Source organism: Neoarius graeffei, chromosome 4 (genome assembly GCF_027579695.1).
Source record: "Neoarius graeffei isolate fNeoGra1 chromosome 4, fNeoGra1.pri, whole genome shotgun sequence".
Taxonomy (NCBI): domain Eukaryota; kingdom Metazoa; phylum Chordata; class Actinopteri; order Siluriformes; family Ariidae; genus Neoarius; species Neoarius graeffei.
The window spans coordinates 14,800,165-14,827,345 of NC_083572.1; the positions used below are offsets into that span (position 1 = coordinate 14,800,165).

General features: G+C 41.5%; 2 protein-coding genes across 2 annotated transcripts in view; one reads left to right on the forward strand and one right to left on the reverse strand.

The window, feature by feature from the left end:
* The window catches only part of psmd12 (proteasome 26S subunit, non-ATPase 12), a 51,540-nt gene extending 24,435 nt beyond the window's left edge, over nucleotides 1-27,105 (forward strand). The window contains exons 6-11 of the mRNA XM_060918928.1: nucleotides 6,626-6,775; nucleotides 17,021-17,155; nucleotides 17,496-17,608; nucleotides 21,590-21,764; nucleotides 23,384-23,461; nucleotides 26,486-27,105. Coding sequence (XP_060774911.1) covers nucleotides 6,626-6,775; nucleotides 17,021-17,155; nucleotides 17,496-17,608; nucleotides 21,590-21,764; nucleotides 23,384-23,461; nucleotides 26,486-26,695 — 861 coding nt within the window. The 3' untranslated portion in view covers nucleotides 26,696-27,105. The remainder of the gene's footprint in view (nucleotides 1-6,625; nucleotides 6,776-17,020; nucleotides 17,156-17,495; nucleotides 17,609-21,589; nucleotides 21,765-23,383; nucleotides 23,462-26,485) is intronic.
* LOC132885020 (E3 SUMO-protein ligase ZBED1-like) lies at nucleotides 1,520-2,745 on the reverse strand. The gene is made up of 2 exons (XM_060919239.1): nucleotides 2,108-2,745; nucleotides 1,520-1,927 (listed from the first exon to the last, which is right to left on the reverse strand). Exons 1-2 carry the CDS (start codon nucleotides 2,729-2,731, stop codon nucleotides 1,520-1,522), a joined length of 1,032 nt encoding a protein of 343 aa, XP_060775222.1. The 5' UTR covers nucleotides 2,732-2,745.
* Nucleotides 27,106-27,181: the final 76 nt, after the last annotated feature.

Consider the following 27,181-nt stretch of genomic DNA (forward strand, 5'->3'; position numbering starts at 1 on the left):
ATTCGGTCAACCATCGGTCAAACGGTCATCGGTTAACATCCCTAATTTAGACACCACCTTAAAGCGATTTAACCAGGAAATTTTGAAATTACGGGGTCCTGAAATGTCATCGTTATACGTTAACACGATATTCTAGGCGAAAAAAAAAAATAAAGCGGACTTTAGCTTGAAAAACATGTTAAAGTTGTAACATCAGTCCGTTGGGCCATTTCCCCGGGCGCGGCCATACTGGATTAGCCAGGTACATGGATGTATTGGGAGGCAAAAACGAGGGTGGCGCTGCATGACATAGGATTCCACACGACAGCATACCGTGTCACATATCAAACTGATGGAAGATAAGCAGGTAATTATTTATTTATAAAATAAACAGGCAATAAACTAGCCACTACTTTATTTTGATTCCTTTTTATACCCCCGCTCCGAAGGAGGGCGGGCTATAGACCCTTTTCAGTCACGTGACCTTCATAAACGCGACCACCATTTTGGACATGTAGCGGACTTCGGCTCGAATTGGTTTGAATGCGAGGAAGGCGACAAACGGAGAACATACAAGAAAAAGGAGCGAGATGCAGAAAACACCTTCGCTATCCAGTGACGTAGGGCATTTACAGGGCGAGCAGAGGGAGAGGTATTTTCAAAAATTGAGGTTAGCAGGCTTAGAGAGCGACGTTTATCTGCTTCCGCCTGGATTGTTTACAGATGTATGGAAGTACACGAAGCCCTCGTCTTTACCTGACTTCGGCCCACATGATCTTTATACCTATGTTGTTAAAAACCCATCGCTATACACAGTAGGGCTGCTCGATATTGGGAAATATCAATATTGCGATATTTTCAGTCAATATTGATATCACGATATTTTAAACGATATTTTTTTTTTTTGCCGATTCGTGTAAAGCTTGCGCCAACTCAGAGGATGGACTCAAATTCCTCCAATTTATCTCTTGCTTTTCCATTTAGTTTGCAAAATTAAAGTATTTAGGCATGCACTTGCTTTGATTCTACCGTCCTCTGCTGGCTTGTGTCTACCTCTATACCTTGTTGAGTGCTAAGCACATAGCCTAGTGTATATTATGGGACCTTTTTGTGAAGACAGTATATTTGTATTATGACTAAATTTTATTATTTTCTAAATGATACCTGCTAAAACACCTAGATATAGCCATACAAAAAGGGTCTATAAGCTCACATTTTGAAACAATCAAATTTGAAATAAAAAAACTCATGTTTATCTCACTTAAAGGGGTTTATTAAGCATTTCTCACTATAACAAAACAAATAAATATATTAAGAAAAAATGTAAGGTTTCCAATGTATACAAAACATGTCTATATTTATATAAAAACATTTATATGAAGAAAATAAAAAATAGACTTTGTTCTACTTTTTTCCAAAAATGCTGCATCCAAAAATAAAATGTTCCACTTTTGTATTTGTTACATTTTTTTCGTTAACACCCACCATTGAACTTGGAATGAACTTGAAATGAGCACCTGTCCTGAACTAGCAAATGCTGCTAAAGATTTTTTGCTAGAAACACCAGCCTGTTGACATGGTCAGGTTTCAAAGATGCTCGCAAGCAAGTGACAATGTTCCCACTAGTGCTGAAAACTCTCTCTGAAGAGGAACTTGTGGCAGGTATACACAAGTATTTTCTGGCAAGCTTTGAAAGACGTGGGTAGATGGCCTTCGCATCTCTCCACCATATCATCGGGTACTTCTCAGCATCTATTGTTTCGGACTGGAAGTAAGACTGGACCTCGAGAGAAATTACTTGGTCTTCTTGTAGGTGAGGCCCTGCACCCTGGTCTGGAGTGGCCTTGAAGAAGCTGGCCAGGAGCTTCCTCTTCTTGCTAGGAACATCTGTACCAGCAGCATCCTCAGTATCAGCAGGGGCCACAGTTGTCACTGAAGGGGCTTCCACCTTAGAGTCAAAAACACATAGAAAAACACATTCAACAGATGTGTGTTAATATATTAATACATACAACGCAATAACAACAACAGTAATGATAATAGTAATAATAATATACCATATAATAATACCACACAGTTAAACAATAATGTTGTATTAGTGCATTGTTATAAATTAAATTATTATTACCATAGCACTGGGAGCTCTGGCATCCCTCAGCTCCAGTTTCACTCGACTCACAATGGATTCCTTCTGGTCTTCATCCACATACTTCAACTTGAATCTTGGGTCTAGGGCAGACGCCATGTCAAGTAGCTCTTGTGTTTCACTGCCACTGTATTTCTCATTGAGGTAGCCCAGTATGTCATGCTTGATGGTTTTGGCAAGCAGTGTGTCATCATCTTGATCTTTCAAGACTGAGTTATTGAAGAGATGCAGTGTTGGCTTCACAAGAGAGATGCTCACATATTTTTCTCCTGACAGCGCGTCTGTGAAATCAACCAGAGGGGCCAGTGACTTATTGACAGCTTCCAGTACATCGATGTCTTGCCAGGAGAGGTATAGATGTCGTTGTTTCCGGTCATTGGAAAGGACCTGGGCAATCGCCTTCTGTTGCTCAAGGATTCTGGCGACCATGGCCTGTCTAGATCCCCATCTGGTCGGGCATTCGGTCTTGAGGGCGTGCTGAGGCAGATTCAGTTGCTTCTGGGCTTCTTCAAGTTCCCTCTTCTTTTTCCAGCTGTAGCTGAAGCTACTGACCAACCTCTTACAGACTCCCATGGCACGGCTGATCTTGTCATCGGAATTCTTCATTGCATTTTCTAAGATTAAAGAAAAAAAAACACAAAGGTGTAAAATAGTTTGTATTTCACATTATTTGCCTTGTAAGGCCACCCACGACTGAACTGGAGGAAACCTAAGACTAATAATGAATTATACCACAGCGAGCTAACTGATTTAAAGCTCATTCAGATTAGGATAAGCAAAGATAAGATTAAAGCATAATGCATTTAATGTTAGTCTGTGCATCGTTTCTCAAAAGCATAATTGATAACCAGTTAACAACTTGGTAATCAGCTGTCTGTAGCTCATTCAAAAGAGTGTTTCGTCTTCAAAACAAGCCTTCCTTTACTTCATTATGAACATTTTAGCCAATTCGTCGACTGAATGTTTTATCATAATGTCCGTGTTTTTTGTTTGTTTGCTTGTTTTGAAGAGAACGACAAGTTCAGCCTAGCTAGCTACCTTCAAGTTGTCAACTAGTTATAGTTATTAGCAATGATGCGGTCGAAAACGCAACCACGAGAAAGCGGTTGTCCAGTTGACAGAGGTTAGGTACCATCACTTATGCCATTTAACAAAGGAATAATAGCTACTCAGTACTCACCTATGGCCAAGTGCAGTCGATGCCCGAAACATTGGAGCCTCGTCCATCCATTGATTTGTGTAGCCAGGTTAACGTTCGCTGCGTTATCAGTGGTGATGCAGACCAACTTGCTTTCGTCTAATCCCCATTGCGCCAGAGATTCCCTCAATATGTCCGCGATGTTTTGCCCCGTATGGTCTTCTGGCATGAAAGCCGTCTGCAGACACTTTACTTTTAAGTTGAGCTCGTTGTCGATGAAGTGCACAGTGAGGCTAATATATGGTTCGCTTGTACGGCTAGACCATAGATCCGTTGTTGCTGCGAAGTGATCCGCTTCCAACACTTCTTTTGAAACTTTCTCTCGGCAATTCTCGTACATCCCTGGCAGGACATTTCTGGTGAAATAATGTCGAGAGGGCAGAGCATAGCGTTTGTCAAGCTCTCTGATCATTTTCTTAAAGCCCTCGCCCTCGACTGTATTGATAGCCTGCATATCTTTGGCTAGAAAATAGCCGATGGATTCGGTCAATGCTTTGTGCCTCTCTGAATTTGTGGCGTACTGAGTTGCGTTGTACAGCGTGCCTTGAATTGATGACTGGGTGGTCTTGCTGGTTGAAGCGACGTTGGCCTGGTCCATTTTTTGTTTTTTCTTTACTAGGTCATCGTGAATTGCCCTGTGGTTTACCTTGAGGTGTGTGAATAAGTTTGATGTGTTGGCAAAAGGCGCAGACACCACTCGCCGGCAAATCCTGCATATAATTGTTTTCTGGTCTTCATCCTTCTCCTCAAACCCGAAATGGTCCCATACTACCGAACTTCTTCTCCCTATTTTGGCGACCAACTGAGCCTGCACTGATACTTCTCCTGCATCTTCCATTTCTAGCTTGCTAATGTCTTCACTCAACACAGAGACCGAAGAGAGCGCGCGAGACTGCAGAGCAGTTTTGAAGTCAATGACGTACCACACGCCGCGTTTTGATTAACCCATTCGCGGCCACGCCGGTGCCGTGGCAGTACAGATAAATGACAAAAATCGTTTATAATCGGTATTATTAATTTTCATATCGTTTGACACCAATATCGTTATCGCGATTTAAGTACGATATATTGCACAGCTCTAATACACAGGTATTGATCTGAAAACTCTTGTTTTGAACGCTTATTTGTAGGCAGTGCTTAATTTGTAAAGTGGGAGGTCCCGGAGCACAGAGGATGAGCGGCTCCGGTGCGGAAAAAAAGAGGGGGGGAGGGGGGCGCGGCGCTGCGCTTCTGGGCATGTTTTGTAATAACACTGCAAATTAAGTTCATCTGCAGATATTTTGTGGATGTCGTTTCATGAGAGAAATCACCAACAAGACAGATATCAAAATCAGACATTAACACTAAATAAACTTGCATTTTTTTTTATTTATTTATTTTTTTGGTTACATAGTCAAAAGAGGTGTCGGATCACCGGATCCAGTGTAAATAGCTGCCGGAGCCAACGCCCGAGGTTCCAGAGCACGCTCCGGCTTGCTCCCCCTCAAATTAAGCGCTGTTTGTAGGACATTACCTCTGATCTGTCCTACAGTCTACCAACAGCAAAGGAACACAACGCTAGCTAATGTCGTTAGCTAATAGCTACTACAGAACAAAGAGGTTACAATGGGTTATTTTAGCCTATTTGGTTACACACTCGCCGCCACAGAATGTTAACAGCAATGTAATGCCTTTTCTGGCTAATTTTATTCGTCTTACCTCCAACAAAGTGGTCACTACACAAGCGCTGGTATGCCGAGGGCTGCCAATCTTTCCTGTTTATGGCCGCTATCCATCTTCTCCGTCGGTCAGCATCTACCGGGATCTGATAAAATGATAACCCTTGCCTTGTTTGTTGATGGTTACTACATCCAGGTGCACAACAATATAGTGGCATGATGGAAGTCTTGCTGAAAATAAACACTTTCTTTGCTGCCGTTCCTCAATGTTGGCTGTGGTAAACTACTGGTAGTACATGTCCAAAATGGCGGCCGCGTTTGTCGTGACGTCACGTGAAAAGGGTCCATACTGGTTTACCTCTGTCTGTCCGTCCGAAACACCCTTTTTCTCAGCAACCACAAATCATAGCTACTTGGTACCAAACTTCAGCTTGAGGTTCTATACCGTTTTCAGGTCTGTCACACATCGACTTCCTGTTTACCGACTGAATGGATTTACAAAACGTATAGTGAATTTACAAAATTTTCCTAACACTTTTCTCAGCAATTACAAATCACACCTGCTTGATATTTGGTACCGAGCTTCAGCTTGGGGTTCTATACCGTGTATACCATTTTCAGGTCTGTCCCACATCGACTTCCTGTTTACTCACTGAATGTATTTACAAAACATATAGCGCGGATTTTGACGCCATTTCAAGAAACGAAATGCTATTTCAAAATGACAGTTTACTAGGATGCGATTTGAAATCCCTGGGGAGAGACACGGCTCTTTACTTACTCGTTTCAGGGTTCATTATTTATTGAAGTTAACATTTGTAATAAGTGTCCTGTTCCTTCGATTGCTTGCATTCTGTTGTAAGCGAGAGCGGGGGGGATACATAAGTGAGCAGTAGCTCACAGCTGATCTTGTCTAATACTGCACTGCCATAATTTTTGCGGGGAAATGCAAACTAATTGACCAAGAAGTCCCGCTGGACCATAATATTTATCATATAGCCTAGTTGTCACAACAGAAGGACTCTCAGGTGCGCTCTGGACAGCGCGCACCGCGAATGACGCACACCTGTATGGGATTAAGGCGCAATCAGCGCACCGAAATAAGGACTCAGAATGCAGACTGACTTTGCAAAGTATTGTGTGCTGTGACATGTTACCGAGCCTTGTTTCCTGATTTGATTTCTTGGTTTCTGTATCCTGTTTCTGTCTACGATGTTCTGTTTGTGCCTCACTCGACTTTTTGCCTGTTTTACCATTCACGATATACGCCTGCTGATTTGGACTGTCTACCTGTTTGCACTTTTCTTTATAATAAATATCTTCTGCACTTGCATCTGCCTCCAGAATACTTTGTCCCGTTGGCACTAGTATAGCATGCCTCCGCTGTGGCCTTCATGACAAAAAAAAAAAAGTCCGGTCTCTTTTCATCACTTTAGTGGTTATATTGTTAAGAACAAATTCAACATGCAGCTTTTTTCTTTATATAAAGGCCGGACCGACTTTTAGCTCCATTTGTTTATTTGCGAGATATTTTCTTTGTTTTAGCGAGGATCCGGAGTGGCCAAATAAAGTAACGAACAAGGAGTGGAGTTCCTCTTTAATGAAATCTCAGTTACATTGAACACTTTTCCGCTTATCCTGCAGGTGGAAACGTATGGCTCCATGGAGAAGAAGGAGAAGGTGGAGTTCATCTTGGAGCAGATGAGGCTGTGCATAGCCGTTAAAGACTACATCCGGACTCAGATCATCAGCAAGAAGATCAACACCAAGTTCTTTCAGGAGGAAGGCACCGAGGTGAGAGCTGAGGTTAAACTGGCACCAGCCTGAAGGTTGACGCTGCTGTTGATCTTTTGTTAGAACACCTGCGAGATTACAGCAAGACGTGAAAATGAAGAGTACGTTGAAAGTGTGATGGTAGCATGCTGGGGATTTAATGACTTTTGCTTCAGAATAGTTCAAGTGATCAATTAGTTGGATTCTTTTCTAGGAGAAAAAACAGAAAACAGCATTTATTTCCAGAGTTTCATCAGTCAGTATTATACAACACTCTTATTTAGGATAATTAAATATTAGGTCATTGATTTCAATACAATACATTTATGAGAGTTTGTTACGGCATGAGAATATTAACAAGTGCTCATGTCAACCACTTTTTTTTTTTTTTTGTCTGAAATTATACAACTAAAATAATGTTTTGCCCATTTTTCTGTATGCGTCAGTGGTCTCACTCTTTCATAGAGGGTCTTGCATGTGAAGTCCTGATTCGTTCAGTTCTGTCCAGTCAAATTCAAAATAAACAAAGTTATTCCAGGAAATATGAGCCGATAGCAGGGTAGTAGAGTAGCCAATCAATCAGAGTGCGTGATCTTTCATATCCAGCGAATGGAATAAAGGCCAATATCCGCTGGCTGTCTTACTCACTGAAATCCTCAAACGCTCAGTTTTGTTCGCATGCAAAGCGAATCGTTTCCAGCGTGTCGAGTCGACTCCAAACCTGTGTGCTTGACTCTGTTTTTCATGCCTTGGAATCAGGGAATCGATCCCCCAGCAATTACACGGTGGGTGGGTGGGGATAGCAACTTGATGACTTAACACACATCATAAATGTTCTTATTGCACACATTAGGGCTGGATCCGAAGATATAATTTCTAAGGAACTGATAGCGCGCTCTTATGCCCCTTTTCCACCAAAGCAGTTCCAGGGCTGGTTCGGGGCCAGTGCTTAGTTTGGAACCGGGTTTTCTGTTTCCACTGACAAGGAACTGGCTCTGGGGCCAGAAAAAACGGTTCCAGGCTAGCACCAACTCTCTGCTGGGCCAGAGGAAAGAACCGCTTACGTCAGCGGGGGGCGGAGTTGTTAAGACCGACAACAATAACAAGACCGCGAAAGATCGCCATTTTTAAGCGACGAGAAGCAGCAGCTGTACAAACGCAAAGTCATCCATTATTATTATTATTGTTGTTGCTGCTGCTGCTTCTTCCGTGTTGTTTTTGCTTCGATATTCGCGCCAAAGTTTATGCAAACGTAGCGACGTAACTGACGTATACAGCAACGTAATGACGTGGCTTCCCTTAGCACCGCGAGCTATGGAAAAGCAAACTGGTTCTCAGCTGGCTCGCAAGTTGAACGAGTTGTGAACCAGCACCAGCACTGGCCCTGAACCAGCCCTGGAACTGATTTGGTGGAAAAGGGGTATTAATGGATTCAAATACAGGCATGAATAGGAAGGTGCAGGATTCATCAGATATTTTGGGAAATGGGGACGTATTTTTGAAAGAAGAAAAAAAGGGGGAAGCATAAGTATTGGCACCCTGCTGTAGCATTAGATCACATTTAATGTCCTTTTAAGGGCATCATATTGTGAATATTTGAATGTCATTTCATCCCTTAACCTTAAAACTAGACAGCCTTTCGATTTCATAAAATCTGTGAAATTTACTTCCCTCTGAAATTTGGTTATTGTGATATTTCTGTAATATCTTAAACAAGGCCATTCTGTGGTTGGGAAGTGATTTAATTTGAGACGATTCTCTAGCAAATAATGTGCACGAACTCGTTCGCTTCGTCCGGTCAAGCAGACAGAGGAAGCCCATGCGCACTTTTACCTTCAGCTTCTTTTTCTTCATCTATTGGGTTTTATGGCAGCCGGCATCCAGTGTCGCATTACTGCCATCTACAGGTTTACTTTGAGCGTGCACTGACAGTTCCATCATTCTGTCGCTAAACGAACAGCTGATCACACCGAGGTGCTCGCTGACCGCCGATGTTTATTAGTTTGGTCCTGCGTTTCCTTTCCTTCGTATACAACATAATGTCTTTTCTTCTCGCTTTCCATTACTGTAGTCGGTCTTTCACGTTTCATTCGCATCCTCTGTTGTGCACTTCTGATTCAAATTTGTATCCCACAATTCCTTGCGTGAACAGGGAAACCCACCACGTGATGATGCATGACGTAGTATCTTGACTTGGGTCATGGTGAAGCAGGAAAAAAATAGCAGAGAATTTAGGGCCACGTGACCCTAAGTTCATTAACTGTTCCATTTTTTAAAAAAATAATAAAATTGGAAGTCTCTTGGCCCTTTTCCACTACCCTTTTTCAGCTCGCTTCAGCTCACTTCAGCCCGACACGGCTCGCGTTTCGACTACTTTAGAGCAGCACGACTCAGCTCGCTTCAGCCCTGCTTAGCACCCAAAACTCGCACGGTTTTGGAGTGGGGCTGAAGCGAGCCAAACCGAGCCGAGTGGGGCTAGGGGTGTGAGGAGACACTCCCCTGTGCACTGATTGGTGAGGAGGAGTATCCTCACACGCCCCGCGAGCACGCTGGGATCCGTAAACCCGGAAGAAGAAGAATTACGAGAATTTCTGAAGCCTTATGCGCCTCGCCTCATCTATACGCTCTTGCCAGTATCTGTTGGCGTTGTCGGTGACAACAAGCCACAGCACCAAGACCAGCAACACTAACGACTCCAGGTTTATTGTTTACTATCCGGGTCGTGAGACTACCGCTTAAAAGATCACTGATGTCACTGTTTGCGCCGCTTAACGACATCAGGTGACGTCCACCCACTTTCGCTAACTCCACCCAATGTGTCCACCCACTTCCAGCCAGCACGGTTCAGCGCGGTTGTAGTTGAAATGCAACTCCAACAGCCCCACTCAGCTCGACTCAGCCCAACTCAGCACGGCACGGCTCAGCCTGACTCAGCTGCGTTGGTAGTGGAAAAGCGGCATATGATTTGAATTCAGTAGATTTCAGTCCACTAAAGAAAAATAATTGCAGTGTTCCCGAAATATCGTCGGACACCGGTCATGACAGACGAAAAATTCAGTTGTCCTACGTAATTAACATAAACATCAGTCAACCTGACCGATAGCCATTGTAATTACTAATATAAACATCCAAATCTAAAACATGCCTGAATTTAACGTGAGGAAAAAACACTCTCAAATATCGTATTTATCGTAACTTAATAAACAAAGTTCTAATACTCCATGCATCGATGTCTGTCTCTACGTGGTTTCGCATACCTTAAATACACGTCAATGGTGCACAGAGTTTTCTCGCAGCGACCTACTTAGTTCATTGAGAAGATACGTTATCGGTCGATATGCTGTCCGAATGCATTCGCGCAATATTTGTTTACCTTGTCACTGTATGGATGGCTCTGATTGGTCTGTCTATTGAGGCCTCTCTCTTTATCCAATCAAAAGTCGCCTTACTACCTCTTTTGGTTGCTCGCTGTCAATGTCCATGCTGAATGCGGCCGGTAAAAGCGTGCATTGTTTTTTTTTTTTTTGGAAAAAATGCAAAATCGAACACCGTCAAACCGCAAGTTGCTTTCAAAAGGAAAACATCCGTCAATTCTGAAGGGGGGAAGCAGCCATGTCGCCGTTTTCAAGAGGCATGGCGAGTTGGGAGGCCTTGGCTTCGTTACGATTACTGTAAAAAACTCATGTTTTGTGACTACTGATCGTGCTGTCAAGACGAGCAGGAACCAGCAGCAAGATGTTCAGATGTGTGATATTGTTGATGTTGAAAGTGAAGCTGTGGCCGGTTCTGATTGAGATGTTGAAGAACCTGTTCCTCAGATGGATGAGTGTTATGAGCAGGATTCTGATTCTGATCTTGATGCAGGCTGTGAGAGCTTTGATGAGCAGGATGAGGAAACTAACAACCGTCTGCTTGAGAAATTCAGAAATGAGCTTTGATGTGTTCAATGATAAACTGATACAAAAAATATCATCAGTAACAGACCGTTTCGATGTGCTGGAAACAGGGCTTTGAACCGGTTCAAGGAACGAAAACGAAAACCGGGAACTTTTTCTATTTCACATGGAACAGAAACGAAACCAGAAACTTTATTATTTTTTATGTTCCGGAACAGAAACGCTTATTAAAAATAATGGTAACCGGTTAATACCGGTTTTTATTTCGTTCCTCAAAGTTTCCGTAGCCTACAAATAAAAAAGCCATGAGTGTCTGAGCAAAGAAGAGCCTGAACGATGCAACCTCCCTATTGGCTGTTTGTAAAAATGTATCAGTTGTTGCCCTTCCCACGGGAATCATCGCGGGCTCGAGAGACGAGACCTGACGAGTTAGTTCGTTGGTAGCAGAACAAAATGTCTGGACACAAATCGGGTTTTCAGAAAAGGAAAGAAAATAAACGGAGGGTTGAAAATACAAAAAAGGAGGCAGAAAATGCAAAACGAGTTTTAAGGTAGGCCAAATGGTTACTTTTTAAGGCAGCCCGCCGTGGCTGCAGGCTTTCAGTTGTCATTGAATGGTTACTTTTCTGAGGCAGCCCGCCGTGGCTGCCTGCAGGCTTATTTATTATAGCCCATTTAGTTAAAATAGTTGATATAAAATGTTTATAGTTATAGTTATGTGATGGTTGTCCTGATTTAGACTGGTGTTTTTTTTTTCTGGGGGGGGGGGGTTGCGCGATGTTGCACCCGGGTCCAGATTAGGGCAGAACCGGCCCTGGCTACATTTCAGGTGTAGTTTGTTTTATGTATGTATGTATGTACTTGCATAGATGTGTACTTGGTCTTCCAATATGGCGCCTAACAAAATCTCGCGGCGCGGTGACGTCATGCGGTAGCCCTCTATAGGGCCTGACTAGCCTTTGGTAACACACTAAACGAATTCTCTTTCATTTTTGGCACTTTTTCTGTTTGTGTAGATGGGAAGACATACTGAGAATCCAAATCGCCAACATTTGAAATAATAATTGTTTTGAATTATTTCTTGTCTTATTTAATGAAGGTTGTAATAGAATTAGCCTACATTTGGCTTAAGCTGGATGAGACAGAGACATAATTTTATAGCCATTTGTTAAACAGCTGACAGGGAACGTAATTAACCGTTCCAGGAACGAAATTTTTTTGTTCTAACCGGTTCGGGAACGTCTATTTAATGGTGGAACCCAAAACCGGAAACGTTAAAATTCCGTTTCTGTTCGGAACGAACCAATAGGAACAAAATTCTGGTTCAAAGCCCTGGCTGGAAAGGACATTGTTGAATAGGACATTGGAATAAATAATAGTCCTTGATTTTCGTGCTTGTTTTCATTCATTTTACACAAAGCTAAAATTGTCTGAAAATGTCTGACATAGATCTGCCCAACGTCAGACAATATGCAGGGTTCGTACGGGTGCTTGAAATCCTTGAAAATGCTTGGATTTCAATGTCCTGATTTCAAGGTTTGAAAAATGCTTGAATTTTGGGTCAAGTGCTTGTAAATGCTTGAAACTGTTAGCATATTTCTCGGAAGTCTGACTCAATAGACCACCATTAAATGGAAAGAAATAAAATAAAAGAAATAAAATAAGTCGGATTAATATCACGCCTACACAGCTCACTCTGGGCTTCACGTGAACTTTTGTTTGTGATCTGTCACCGTATCGATAGTTGTCATGTTATGCATAGACTGTGTCACGTCGCCCCCAAGAGGACACAGGGTTTTTTCTAGAAAAATTTAGTATGAGGGCGCTCACCATGGCGAGGGAGCGAAGCGGGGGGGGATGGTGCCGGTTGTCCCCCCCTCTCCGCTGTGCAAAGCCTTTGAAAAACTGAGGCTACAGTGGGACATTCTGAGGCTATCTGAGAGGGAAATTGTAACAAATTGTCTGTCAACATTGAAAAAGAAAGAAGTAATCTTCTGCCCCGGACAGTCTTTGGCTTTCTTCCGCTTCGTGCCGCGGGATGACATCTTTAAATGCCCAAGTGTCAACAAAAACAACTCACGAACTACTTCTGTCAACAGCTCCCATGCCGGTGGGTGAAAGGTCATTCAGTCTCGCTCTACAAGTCAGCTGACCTTGTATGTAACCCATGTCAAATCTCGCGAGAGCAGCCGCGACAAGTAAACAAACATGGCGCCTCAGTCTGGAAAACGCCAATTCGGATTGTTTTTGCACCGTCTGGCGGTGTATCTACTATGATTGGAATATTTTTGGAGTAATTATAACGTATTTGATGATCAGACACATTGTCACGTGGTGTTGCTGGGATGTTTTCACGGAGAAACGATCATTTTGAGAGATTGCAAGTTGTGCAGTAGCATACAAGTGCATGGCCTAAGTGTGACTTGGGGTTCAATCGGCATTTCGGTAAGAGGGCGCACGCCAGGAGTAAGAGGGCGCAGCGCCCCTGTTCCCCGGTTTAGACGAAAGCCTGGGACAGTTGACTAACATGCCGGGAGGTTGTCGTTTCAACGAACGTTGGCTGGTAAATGAAAAGTATAAACTCTGGATAAAACGTGGACCAAATCCACGCATAGCCTGCTGCAAAGTATGCAAAAAAGACATCCAGATTTTCGCAATGGGAGAGTCAGCGCTCTCGAGTCACATGAAAGGTAAGTCACAGAGATGATTAGCCCAACACCATGATTTGTTTGCTAAGCGTTAGCTACATGTTACACCTAAACATAGAAACACTAAATGTGATATTAGTGCTAGGATTACATGTCAGTTTTGGACAGTTGTTATCGGCAATGTAAAGAACAATGCCAGCGTTTCTCAACGGTAAATTAATGTAATTAAGAACTTCCCGCAACTGAAAATTTAAGCACAGCTGACATTAGCACATAACATAGCTAACGCATTTATACAGTGTGTTATAGCCCAGTTGCAAGGTTGTGACTGACTAAAAAAAAATTGACGTTTATATTTTCATGTGTTTTGTAGTTGGATTTTGTTTTAGCTGGTAATAGGTGGATGTGTTTGATTAAAAGTATTACCCTTCATAATGTATGTTTTTAGACAATTTACTGCCTATGGAGCACTTGCATGTGACGTCACAGCCGATCCAGATTGTGACAGACGCCATCGTGTTGGTCAAACGCCATATTCCGCCTTCTTCTTCTGGTTCTACTTCTGCTTTTAATTCTACCTTTTCTTCTGGAAAACCCTACTATATACAATTCTACTACAACGGCTGCAGCTACAAGCTCTCCCTACCTGTGCACGTTTATGTTTTTTGTGTGTATTTTTGCGTGTTGTTCGTCTGTACCGGACTTCAATATCCACTACAACCGTATGGACTTACTGGACATTGGTTTCCAGCAGAAAATGACGGTTTGTAGCGATTTCCATCGCATGCACAACGTTCCAGACGAGAAAAAAAAAAATTATAACATTCCGGACGAGACAGCGAGACCAGCGGGGTCTCCGTGGATTGTTATTGGAAGCAAAGCGAAGGAGGCGGCGTTGGGAGCGGAAGCAAAAGCGAGGCTGCAGGCAGAGCCGGCCTGTTGACTAAGCTCAGAAAACAGCCAGTCAAATCTCCACTGCTAAGCCTCTACCTCTCCAACGCCAGATCCATGTAAACAAGACGGACGATTTGGAATTACCTTATTCTATTCTATAATCGGCTGGTCAGTGCTATACTCAATACTTAAGTGACTTACCCATCCAGTGAGGATTCTTGTTACAAGATGCCACATCTGAGTCGCTGACAAATCCTGAATTTCTGTAAAGATAACTGTGCAGAGATTTATAAGCACGCAGTGCTTCACCACTGAACAGCGAGGGAAAGTTAATGAGGTAATCATACACGTCCGGGTATTCCGCTGGCAGTTCAAAATCCGGTCGTGAAAACTCCGTCCGGAAAACCATAAGGGTCACAAATCTGTAGATCGTTTATTTTAGACATGTATCTAGTTATCTGTTCATTAGAAAAATGAGCCGTGTAGTCCGTCGGTTGAAATTGATCCATTCTGTACACGAGTGCAGCAGTATTCAGCGGTGTTTTTGACCGACAAGATGGGGGTTGTGTACTTTCCGGTCACGTGACTGCAAGATCTCTATAGCCAACTGCTCTCCACTCTATAGAAGGCAATGTTTAGGCTGTTTGATTTGGCATGATGTGATCATTGACTGCATATATGAGGGAGCTGCATCTTCTTACTGTAAATATTAACAACAATACCAATTTTAATGGAGGAGAGGTTACAAAGACATGAAATGCATTTTCCCCAGAAGAACATTAGATGGATGTACCCATATTTTAAAATGATATGCATGCCTGCAGCAGTGTTTGGCACACCCTGTGGTAATTGTCATGCATCTCTTATTGTCTTATTGCTGTAAAGAGATAAAATGTTTTAGAAGTCATAGTTAAGGGTGATTTTACTTTGAACAGTGTGGGCGCTAGTTGATATAAGATCTTTTTAGCATCTTACTGATACTTGAGAGTAAACAGTTTGAAATATAATTTTCCTTGTTTTTTGATGTTAGGAAAAAAGCATCAAGATCTGCTAATTGTGTTTTAAAAAAAGCTCCATAGTCATTATCATAGCCACAGTTATAACCTTAGTTGTCAAGCAAGTTCTGCTTACTTAAAAGTGACTGACATTGTCAATGTGACAATCTTCCCCTTTAATTTATCCTGTTAATTTGGGAAAGTTTTGTTAATAAATAAACACATGAAATGGCCATTTTGAGGGTGCATGAATTTGTATCCAGGGATGGGAATTTTCTGCGGATCCGCGGATTTTATCAACCCAGGGGTCATTTTTGTGAATCGTCTAAATCCGAGGAGAAAATATTTAGGGGGGGTTAGGTATGTGTTGACCCGGTCAACCATCGGGAACAAGGCTCTGTTTACATCGGCAGTTCAGAACGTACACTGTATTTGATTGGCCGTTGAGAGAGAAATATCGCGATTTGACCAATGGTAAACGAGCATAGATAGGAAAGGCCAAAATGTCACATGTAAGCTTCGTTCTGATTGGTTCTTCGCATTTCGCTTTCTTACTCATTCAACATGGCGCTCCACGAGGCCGGAGATTGAGGATGTAACAGCGAATAAGAGCTTCAAAATGGTGAAAATTATCACAAAAGAAAACGAATCGCTTATTCAGATTAGCTGCTAAAAGGAAAAAAACATCTCTGCAATGAAGCATTCCTAGAAAAAGAACAAGTACTTTGTAAATATGTTGAAAACTTAGAGTAGTGTTGCTAGTTATGTGATTGTGACTTTGGGAGCTGAGAGAACTGTTCAACAGGGAAATTTGTGTTTCTGTTGAGACAAGTTCACTGCAAAAGAGGTAACTGCATTCTTTAATAAAGTAACTGAAACATTTACAGGATTATGTCAAATATTCTGTCTTTGTGTTTAATTTATATTCATCATTCCTTTCATTCTAGCATGAAGTTAAACATTCTTTTTAGCTGAGCATTATTGAGACTATTTTTGTTTATTAGTGTCCAAAACTCAAGTTTCTTTGGACTGAAAATATTATTCAACTGAGCAATCTGAGACCATTTCTAGTGGTCTAAAATGTATAAAACTCATTAGCTTCCGGGGGCCTTCGGCCCCCTGGACCCCCGACCAGGCTCCGCCCTGGACCTGGCTGGGGGCTGATGGCCCCCAGACCCCCGATTAAATTTTCAGCTGAAAATACAATTTCTCATTCTCATCCCTGTGTATCGCATTATGCAATTTACAACTTCTTAAAGGAGAAATATGGTCTAAATCAGTCCATAGCTCTGTTGTTCGAGGTCACAAAGAGCTGTCAGTAAGAGAAAGAATGAGTAAAATTTTCTACAACATAGCCCAAATACAGAATCAGCAGCCAACTAATGAAATGGGGCACAGTAGCTCATTTTCTATGCCCCATTCAGTTAATGTTAGCTGCCGGTTCGATATTCGGCCTAGGTTGCATCAGATTTTCTAGTTCTTTTTCCCACAGGCAGAACTCAGTGACCTCAAACAAACAAAGGGCTATGGATTGAATCACACGAGATTTCTCCTTTAATGGTACTGGAAAATTGACCTTGAAAGTCCTTAAAAAGTGCTTGAATTTGATTGTAAAAAATGTGTACGAACCCTGAATATGACTGATGTTAAGGAAAGTTTTTCGGGAACACTGTAATTGGGTGTCAGGGAAAATTATTTTCTTTTTATGACCTGCACTTGAAAAATCTGAAAGGCAGTCTACCTTTGATAATCATAATGTAATACATTTCTTTGTGACCTAATTACTTTTTTTCCCCCCCTCTTTTCTGACCTGCAATCTTGTGCTATTCTTAGGAGTCGAAGCTGAAGTACTACAATCTGATGATTCAAGTGGACCAGCATGAAGGCTCTTACCTCTCCATATGCAAACACTACCGGGCCATTTACGACACTCCGTGCATCCTGGAGGACAGCTCCAAGTGGCAGCAGGTAATGCATTAAGCTGCAATCAGAAGCTTTATTCACCCGAGTTGGACCATACGATGCTTGGCTGGAGGTCCGATTTCGTAGACCAGAAAGCGGCGATTAGCATAATTTAATTGAAAAGTGTGGCAAAGTAATTATGTGGATGACTAAAAACTGTGGAAAATAAGCAAGGGATGACTTTATGTAACTTTAGGCTTCATGATGATGTCTCTGGAGATTGAAGCTCATGCTCATGCACTCAACAAAGCTTTGTCTAATGTTTCGGCTGTGCACATATTTGTCTTTTTCTTTGCTACGGGTTCAAAGCCTAATTTCCTGTTCTAATTTGTGTGTTGTGCTCCAGGCCCTGAAAAGTGTGGTCCTGTACGTGGTTCTGTCTCCGTACGACAACGAACAATCTGATCTGGTCCATCGGATCAGTGCAGACAAGAAACTGGAAGAAATCCCTAAATACAAGTACTTGAGTTTTTTTTTCTTTCTTTCTCAGGCATGGGGATTGCAAACAATTCTGTCCTCAGTTTATTCCTTGAGAATGATCAGACGAGCATTTCTAGGGGAAAAAAAAAAAGTTCCGTCTTTTCATGCTGCAATCGACTTGCCTAGGAAATAGGAAGTTTGCGCTCGGATTTACATCACTTTCGAGCTACAAACTGGGGAAAACCATGGACGCCTCCATGCTCGTTTTTTGTTAGCAACAAGCTAGTCAGCTATCGATGATGAGTGATTTTTTGTATAGTTTTAACAAGCAAATATGTCAATGTTGAAAATCTAAAGCACATGTAAGGAGTGTGACTTCGTTTATTGTTGATGCTCTGAGCCAGCGGTTTTCAAAGTGGGGGCCGCTAGGGGGGCCTCAGAAAGTTGGAGGGATGATGATAAAAAAATTGCGGAAAAAATATATACTTTTTAAAAATAATTATTATTAAATATATTGTAATAGTTTTTTAATCATTATTATAAAATATAATTATTGATAATACATCATATCGAAACGTTGTTTGCCATGCTCCTCTCTCTGATTGCCTGTGACGTTGCGGTTTGCGCCATTTATCAAGCTGCTTTGCTCCTCAAGCTAGCGTATTGCTAGGGCAAAATGGACAGGTTTTTGAAGAAGAGACTGAAGGAACAAACCAACAGCCCTGCTGTGGAGGACACTGCTGCGAAAAAAACTAAGAAGTCCTGGCCAACTAAAATCCGAAAATGTGAGGCGGCATACGTTAAGTATGGCTTTACAGCCATACAGAAAAATGGCCATGATTGCCCGAAATGCGTCCTCTGTCTGGAGACCCTGTCAAACGAGTGCTTAAAACCATCGAAACTTCAGCGTCACTTGGTACAAAAACATCCAACAGATGCCGATAAAACAGTAGATTTCTTCAGACGCAAAGAAGAGCATTTGGTCAGGCAATCTGCTGCATTCACCCAGCAAGCTACTGTCCCCGAGCGGGCCCTGAAGGCATCATTTTTAGCCTCGTACCACATTGCTCGTGCTAAAAAACCTCACTCAATTGGAGAAGATTTGATTTTACCAGCCACCAAAGACATTGTCCAAGAATTGCTTGGTGAGGATGCTGCCAAAAAAAATCGATGCTGTCCCACTCTGATAACACCGTGAGCCGACGGATTGGTGACATGGCTCAAGACGTATCTGCTCAGCTGTTGGAGCAGGTGAGAGCCAGCGAATACTTCGCACTTCAGCTGGATGAGAGCACAGATTTATCCAATGAGGCCCAACTGCTTGTGTACATCAGATTTATTTCACAGGAAAGATTTGTGGAGGAAATACTATTTTGTAAAGCACTTGAAAGAAGAACTACTGGGAAAGACATTTTTCAAGTTTTGGACGATTATATCGAGTCTAACGGATTGGACTGGACGCGTTGTGTGGGGGTGTGTTCGGACGGAGCCGCGGCAATGACCGGGAAGATCAGTGGAGTGACCGTGCTCATTAAGCAGAAGGCCCCGCATGTAGTGGCCACACACTGCATGCGCCATCGCGAGGCACTGGTCGCAAAAAGGATGGATAACGAGTTGAATCAGGTACTACAGGAGGTTATACAGTTTATTGTTCAGTGCGAAAATATTTGTGTTGAAAACATGTTAGTTAAGGCAAAAAAAAAAAAAGTGCGTTTCCGGTTACCCGACCGACCCTAATCCGTACCGCCCGACCCTAAACTTTTTTTTCATTTTTTTTTCCCAGTCGCGACTTTTACATATAACCCAACCGCGTGAACCGGAAGTTTTTGTCACTCATTGGGAACATCAGGGCTTTCCACAAGCGCCGGCTGCCGGCCATACAGCCGACTACACAATTAAGTCCAGCCGGCTACTTTAATGACTTATTTTTGTAGCCCACAGGCTCTAAATATTAATTTTCGATTTTAATAAAATTAAATGTTTATCTAACGGACTGACAATAATGTCAAACTGAACCGCACTCATTTAAGTTGTGATTCGCACTGTTTGTACCGATAATAACCACAAATTCCCCGCCGACTTCGTTGATCAAGGGAGAGTAACTCATCCGCGGCCCCGACATGCGGTGTACGCGCGCGCTCGGCGGAGGCAGTAGTGTGTCGGGGCCGTCGGAGGGAACAGAAGCAGAGATAACGCTTATTTTGTCTTTCACCTAGAGACATGATTCAAACTTTAAAACGGAGACAAAATTCTCCTGTGTGGATCCGGCATTCAACTTTTTTGCTAGGCTCTATACTTTTTGATCAGTCACAGATCAAACGCCATGATCACACCTGGACAAATTCAGACTTTATAATGGGTGTCTATGGCGTTACACACCAGCGGCGCTCAGGAGTTTAGAGTGGAGGCAGCCTGAAAAAAAAAAGCCCTAACTTTCTCATTTAAACTGTTTTCTCAGCCACAATTTTCACTCTACACACACAATTTTCTCAAAAGTTGTAGTCACACATTGTGTGAATCAAGACAAGTGTCTCCCTGAGCGATAGGATTTACAGTTTTTGAATGAGAAGCCTGAAAGTAAGGAGAGGACAGCCGCGCTGCCCCATAGACTCACATTATAAACGTGGCAGCGCTTTTACTGCAAAATCAGAAAAGTCACTTGTTTTTAACTCGCTCTAGTGTCCACATTTTTTACACTAGGGACAAAAAAAATTACATTAATGTGTTCATGGGAGCCTTGTAGCACTCAATGTGAAAGAATGTTGTGAATAGCTCCTTCCGTTTCCGTGTAAATCAGCGTTGTTCGAGGAGAGGGAACTCTGAGAAAAAGCGCTCTTTGCTTGTTATATTGTGTCTTTTCCCTGCACCGTTACCAAGGCGACGAGCTGCACTCAGGGAGCAGAGAGGGGCGGGGCTGCTCTCTCTCTCTCATGGTGTATTGAGCTGTTATATTTACAGAAAAATTCATGTTAAAAGGTGTCTCATGCTGCATCAGATTCATCAGAAAGTGGTAACTCAGGTGACCTGCAAAGAAATTCATTATATTTTGTGAAATTATTCCTGTCTAAATATAGGTTATGGCAGCCATCTTGGAAAAAAAAAAATTCAAAAAAAAAAAATGCCTGCCTACCGACCCTAGTTTTGAAATCTACGTAACCGGAAACACACGCTTTTTTTTTTTGGCCTAATATTCTTATGTTAAACAAATGTAACAATTATTGACTATTGAATAAAAGTAAGAGAAAACATTCTAAAAGTTGATGTTTCTTTACATATTTTGTAGCATTGTCTGTGGGTTTGCAAAGGGGGTCCCCGGCCAGAAGCTAATGCTGTTTGGGGGGCCTTGGCATGGAAAAGTTTGGGAACCCCTGCTCTGAGCAGCCATGTTGATTCGATATCACTTGCTGAACTTGGAGTCGAGGAAATCATCCCTATGTTTATGAGTAGTATTCCTGAGTTTTCTGTTTTTATACCCCTGCTCCAAAGGGGGGAGGGGGAGATATACTTATTTACCTCTGTCTGTCCGCATCTCCGTACGTCCGAAACACCCTTTTTCTCAGCAACCACAAATCATAGCTACTTGGTACCAAACTTCAGCTTGGGATTCTATACCGTGTATACCTTTTTTCGGGTCTGTCGCACATCAACTTCCTGTTTACCGACTGAATGTATAGGGTGGATTTTGACGCTATTTCAAGAAGCAAAATGACAGTTTACTAGGATGCTGTTTGAAATCCCTGGGGAGAGACACTGCTCTTTACTTGTTTGTTTCAGGATTAATTATTTGTTGACGTCAGCATTTTATAATAAGTGTCCTATTCCTTCAATTGCTTGCATTCTGATATGAGTGAGGGGATACGTAAGTGAGCAATAGCTTACAGTTGATCTTGTGTTGTTTTTTTTTTCTTCTCCTAGTCATGTTAGAAATTAAAACTTGCATCCTTATTCAAATATAGTCTCAAGCAGCTGACTAGAAGAAAGCAGTCTAATCTCTCATTATTTATCTTTCCCCTCCCCCAGGGATCTCCTGAAACAGTTCACCACCATGGAGCTGATGCGCTGGTCCTCCCTGGTGGAGGATTACGGGAAGGAGCTGCGTGAGGGCTCCCCTGACAGCCCTGCCACTGAGGTCTTCACCTACTCGGAGGAGGGAGAGAAGAGATGGCAGGACCTGAAAAACAGAGTGGTAGAGCATGTAAGTTGTACACGTTGTCCAAGATTAAAAAAAAAAAAAGCCTGTTCTCTATTTTCTGGACGATGAGTGTATGAACCTAAAATCGATATAGACGTCACTTTGTAATACAGAAGCCGTTTTCTGTTTATTAGGCATGTAACGATATATGATGTCACGATTAATTGTGATACAAATTTATGATGATTCGTATTGATGAAAAATATTAAAATAATGATGATAAATTATCAGGCTGAATGTGTTTTTCCTAGTTGTAATTGCATTGTTGAGACAGCAGAGGGCACAATATCCTACAATAGCTAGAACGCACATGACTTCACTCGAGGCGGAAGTAACACAGCTGTTGTAATGGCGTGAAAACACAAAGAAATGGATCTAAAATGGGAACGAGCTGTTGCGCGATTGAACGTACAAATAGATTTAACAAGAAATCGGTGCTTTTTTTTAACAGACTGCTGAAAGATAAAGAAAAGAGAAGTAAATGGAGGTAGTAAAAATGTTCAAATGTTTTTATTAAGAAAAGGAATGTCGTTAATTTTTCATTTTTAATAAAAGGAATATTTTAGTTTAATATGCTTTTATATTTTTACTCGAGCCTTTATAAATGTGGGTAAATAATTATTGTTGGTTGTTAAGAAAAGGAAACCAAGTTGTTTATTTTGTATAATCTAACAAAAGGAATATTTAATTTGATATAGAATAGGAAAATGAATGTTGCAATTTTTTTTCTTCTTGTAAATAAAATTCTTTAATTTTTTTTCTTCTCTAAAACATCGTGGGAAAATTGATTTGTGAACCCAATACTTTGGGATTTCTGTGATTTTCCCCCCCCCAAGTATTCCCATGGCAACCAATTCAACTTGGGAAAATTTGGAGTGGGGTTTCATATGTCATCTTCTGATGACTCTTGTTATATATGCATTAAAGATTTACTACTACTACTACTACTAATAATAATAATAATAGATTTGATTAATAAAGAATAAAACAGTTTTGGACGTACTACAACACAATGGTATGATGCTATAGATGACTTGCAACCACGTGATCAAAATGTGCTACGTCATGAGCGTCTGCCATGATTGTGGATATACAAAGCAACTGGAATGGCAGTCGCTGAAAGCAATGCTGAATTTTCTCAGTGTTACCACGATTTGAATGATCAAGCAAAGATTCGATACAAAGAGAAGATAGATGTGTGTAGTTTTGACCCATGCTATTTAAAAAAAAAAAAAAGTTAGACTTTTCTGAAGATAAAATGCTTCTACCGACCATCAGATGTACCCAGATATCATGTTCTATCTGGTTTGGCTGCTGCAGAATCAAGTCCGAAAGTGGAAAAACGAAGAGTTTAGTATGGAATGTCGCTTGACTCCGCATTTGTATATCCACCAACATGGCCGACATCCGGGTTTCTATTTTGCTTTAACGTCATTTGCAAGTCAAGGATTGCCACACCAAAGTTGTTTATTTTGAAATAACAATTTTCTGGATTTCTTGATGTACAACTTTATTTTTCAAAGACCTCGAAGACCTAAAAAAAAAAAGTCTTCTAGTCTGGAAAATATTACAACTTTTCCTCATTCCAATAACAAATATCTGCTGTTTTCGGCCTCTTTTAGAACATAAGAATTATGGCCAAGTATTACACGCGAATCACAATGAAGAGGATGGCTGGACTTCTCGACCTTTCCATTGATGTAAGTTCTGCTTTATGTTTATTTTTTACTGACTATTTATAGCTGCTTAACATCAGATGTAACTATAAATGGATGAAAAGTAAAACGTTGTTCTGTAATTAACGAAAAATTCTTAGAGTGAGCATTACACAACCTATTATTTTGATTATTTATCTAAAACAGCACAGTGTGCTTTTCCTTGTATTCCCCCGGTATTTTGCCAATAGTAAGATATTTTCTCTATTAAATAAGAAATGATGCATCGTACTTTTTATCCGTTCATATCTGTTTTGTACCTTAGGCCACCCATTTTTTTTTTTTTTATCTTTAGGTTCACGGATTTTTTCAACATACAGTGGGGCAAAAAAGTATTTAGTCAGTCACCAATTGTGCAAGTTCTCCCACTTAAAAAGATGAGAGAGGCCTGTAATTTTCATCATAGGTACACTTCAACTATGAGAGACAGAATGGGGGAAAGAATCCAGAAAATCACATTGTCTGTCTGATTTTTAAAGAATTTATTTGCAAATTATGGTGGAAAATAAGTATTTGGTCAATAACAAAAGTTCATCTCAATACTTTGTTATATACCCTTTGTTGGCAATGACAGAGGTCAAACGTTTTCTGTAAGTCTTCACAAGGTTTTCACACACTGTTGCTGGTATTTTGGCCCATTCCTCCATGCAGATCTCCTCTAGAGCAGTGATGTTTTGGGGCTGTCGCTGGGCAACACGGACTTTCAACTCCCTCCAAAGATTTTCTATGGGGTTGAGATCTGGAGACTGGCTAGGCCACTCCAGGACCTTGAAATGCTTCTTACGAAGCCACTCCTTCGTTGCCCGGGCGATGTGTTTGGGATCATTGTCATGCTGAAAGACCCAGCCACGTTTCATCTTCAATGCCCTTGCTGATGGAAGGAGGTTTTCACTCAAAATCTCACGATACATGGCCCCATTCATTCTTTCCTTTACACGGATCAGTCGTCCTGGTCCCTTTGCAGAAAAACAGCCCCAAAGCATGATGTTTCCACCCCCATGCTTCACAGTAGGTATGGTGTTCTTTGGATGCAACTCAGCATTCTTTCTCCTCCAAACACGACAAGTTGAGTTTTTACCAAAAAGTTCTATTTTGGTTTCATCTGACCATATGACATTCTCCCAATCCTCTTCTGGATCATCCAAATGCTCTCTAGCAAACTTCAGACGGGCCTGGACATGTACTGGCTTAAGCAGGGGGACACGTCTGGCACTGCAGGATTTGAGTCCCTGGCGGCGTAGTGTGTTACTGATGGTAGCCTTTGTTACTTTGGTCCCAGCTCTCTGCAGGTCATTCACTAGGTCCCCCCGTGTGGTTCTGGGATTTTTGCTCATTGTTCCTGTGATCATTTTGACCTCACGGGGTGAGATCTTGCGTGGAGCCCCAGATCGAGGGAGATTATCAGTGGTCTTGTATGTCTTCCATTTTCTAATAATTGCTCCCACAGTTGATTTCTTCACACCAAGCTGCTTACCTATTGCAGATTCAGTCTTCCCAGCCTGGTGCAGGTCTACAATTTTGTTTCTGGTGTCCTTTGACAGCTCTTTGGTCTTGGCCATAGTGGAGTTTGGAGTGTGACTGTTTGAGGTTGTGGACAGGTGTCTTTTATACTGATAACGAGTTCAAACAGGTGCCATTAATCCAGGTAACGAGTGGAGGACAGAGGAGCCTCTTAAAGAAGTTGTTACAGGTCTGTGAGAGCCAGAAATCTTGCTTGTTTGTAGGTGACCAAATACTTATTTTACCGAGGAATTTACCAATTAATTCATTAAAAATCCTACAATGTGATTTCCTGGATTCTTTCCGCCATTCTGTCTCTCATAGTTGAAGTGTACCTATGATGAAAATTACAGACCTCTCTCATCTTTTTAAGTGGGAGAACTTGCACAATTGGTGGCTGACTAAATACTTTTTTGCCCCACTGTATTTTTGATGATGTCGTTGAAATAAAAATAAGTGTCCTTGGCCAATTTTTTTTTTTTTTTGCATGGCAAAATTTCAATATCGGATTAAGATGATAAAATAATTTAAATTCAAGAGACACACTTTACACATACATACATACATACATACATACATACATACATACACATATATATATATAAAATGTGTGTGCTCTTGTGTATAAGTTTATAACACAGACTAGTATTCCAGTACTTCTCTGAAGGTATGTGGGCATATGACCGTTGAGCTCTCATGAGCACATCGAAGGCTGATACGTTTGTGCTACTTGATTCAATAGGACTTTCTGCGGCGCCATCCTCTTCTAATTCCACAGTCAGATACTTGCAGCCAAAATCGCGAACTAACGTTATGGCAGGCATATTCGGCATCGCGCTCGTTACATCACCACCTTCTTTCTGAGAACCAAAGATCGTTTTGATCTTTTCATTGTTTACTTTCAACGGTTGAGAGACGAAATCGCCCACGTTTTGGTTAGTGAGACAGTGAAAAGACTTTTCTTGACCACACTTTATGCTTACGTACAGGTGAGGCGATAGCTCGGAATCCATGCTGTCAGCGTCAGCCATGGTCAGCACGAGGTTGACACTGTCGTAAAGCGGTCGTAAATACCATAAAAACATTCAAGTGAATACTCAGTGTCGTAAATAGTTTCGTTTTCGGACTCGGCTGAAGTGGATATATACAACACACATTTGTCATTTGTATTTGCGATTCTAATACTTTTTACTTAAAGAAATATGACCTAGTACCAGGGATACAATGCTGTTACAAGAAAAATGTGACTTTTTTTTTTTTTTTTACATTTCTTTTTGTACGTTTCGGCGGTTAAAATAAAAATACGCACAGACTTTTTATCTTTCTAACGGGAGTATTTAACTGCCATCGGCGGATCCATGATCCGAAAAATCTAAAATGAGTCGCCTTACAAATTAAACGAAGAGGGAAAATCTATATTCCCACGCTGCACGCGCTCTTCTCCTAAAAGCCCCATAATGATCAGATTCAAACTCAAGTGGTGCCTTCCTGTTCATACGGTCTCTTTAGGAATCAGAGGAGTTCCTGTCCAACCTGGTGGTGAACAAGACCATCTATGCCAAAGTGGACCGGCTGGCAGGCATCATCAACTTCCAGAGGCCCAAAGACCCCAATGACCTGCTGAACGACTGGTCCCACAAACTCAACTCCCTCATGTCGCTTGTCAACAAAACCACACACCTTATCGCCAAGGAGGAGATGATCCACAACCTGCAGTAGCCATGGTCTTCAGCCCAGGATTGGAATTACACATCTGACTCAATTGGACAGATTTTCTTTTTCAGTTTAAAAAAAAAACCCAAAATGTGTTTAGTTAGGAACCCTCGTCAGTAAAAATGATAACGTCAAGGCTTCATTCATGTGTCTTCTGGCTGTTGTTTTATTGTTCAGATGGTTCAGACCCGTGTTCACTGTAAACATGCTGACGAGGAGGTAGTAGACAAATCTGATCTCGGACGTTGGTTTTCCAAGCCAATCCTGTACTATTCCAAAGTTCATGGCTTTGGAATAGTACAGGAATAATATTCTATTTGGAAAATGGGAAACATCTGCATTTGCCATATACGACTTGCTCCATGCATGATAATTTTTTTTGAGTGTTTTGCAACACATTAAATCTTTCTTTTGAAGACTGCGTCTTTTTTTAAAAAAAAATGTTTTGTGACTTAACAAAAAAAAAAAAAAAGGTTTCTTATTTATATAAAT

Excerpts from the sequence above, each read along its gene's own strand:
- LOC132885020 (XM_060919239.1), bottom strand. The coding sequence starts at position 2,731 with ATGAAGAATTCCGATGACAAGATCAGCCGTGCCATGGGAGTCTGTAAG. Across the intron at positions 1,928-2,107 it reads CCAGAGCTCCCAGTGCTATG|GTGGAAGCCCCTTCAGTGAC; the intron begins GTAATAATAATT and ends TTTGACTCTAAG.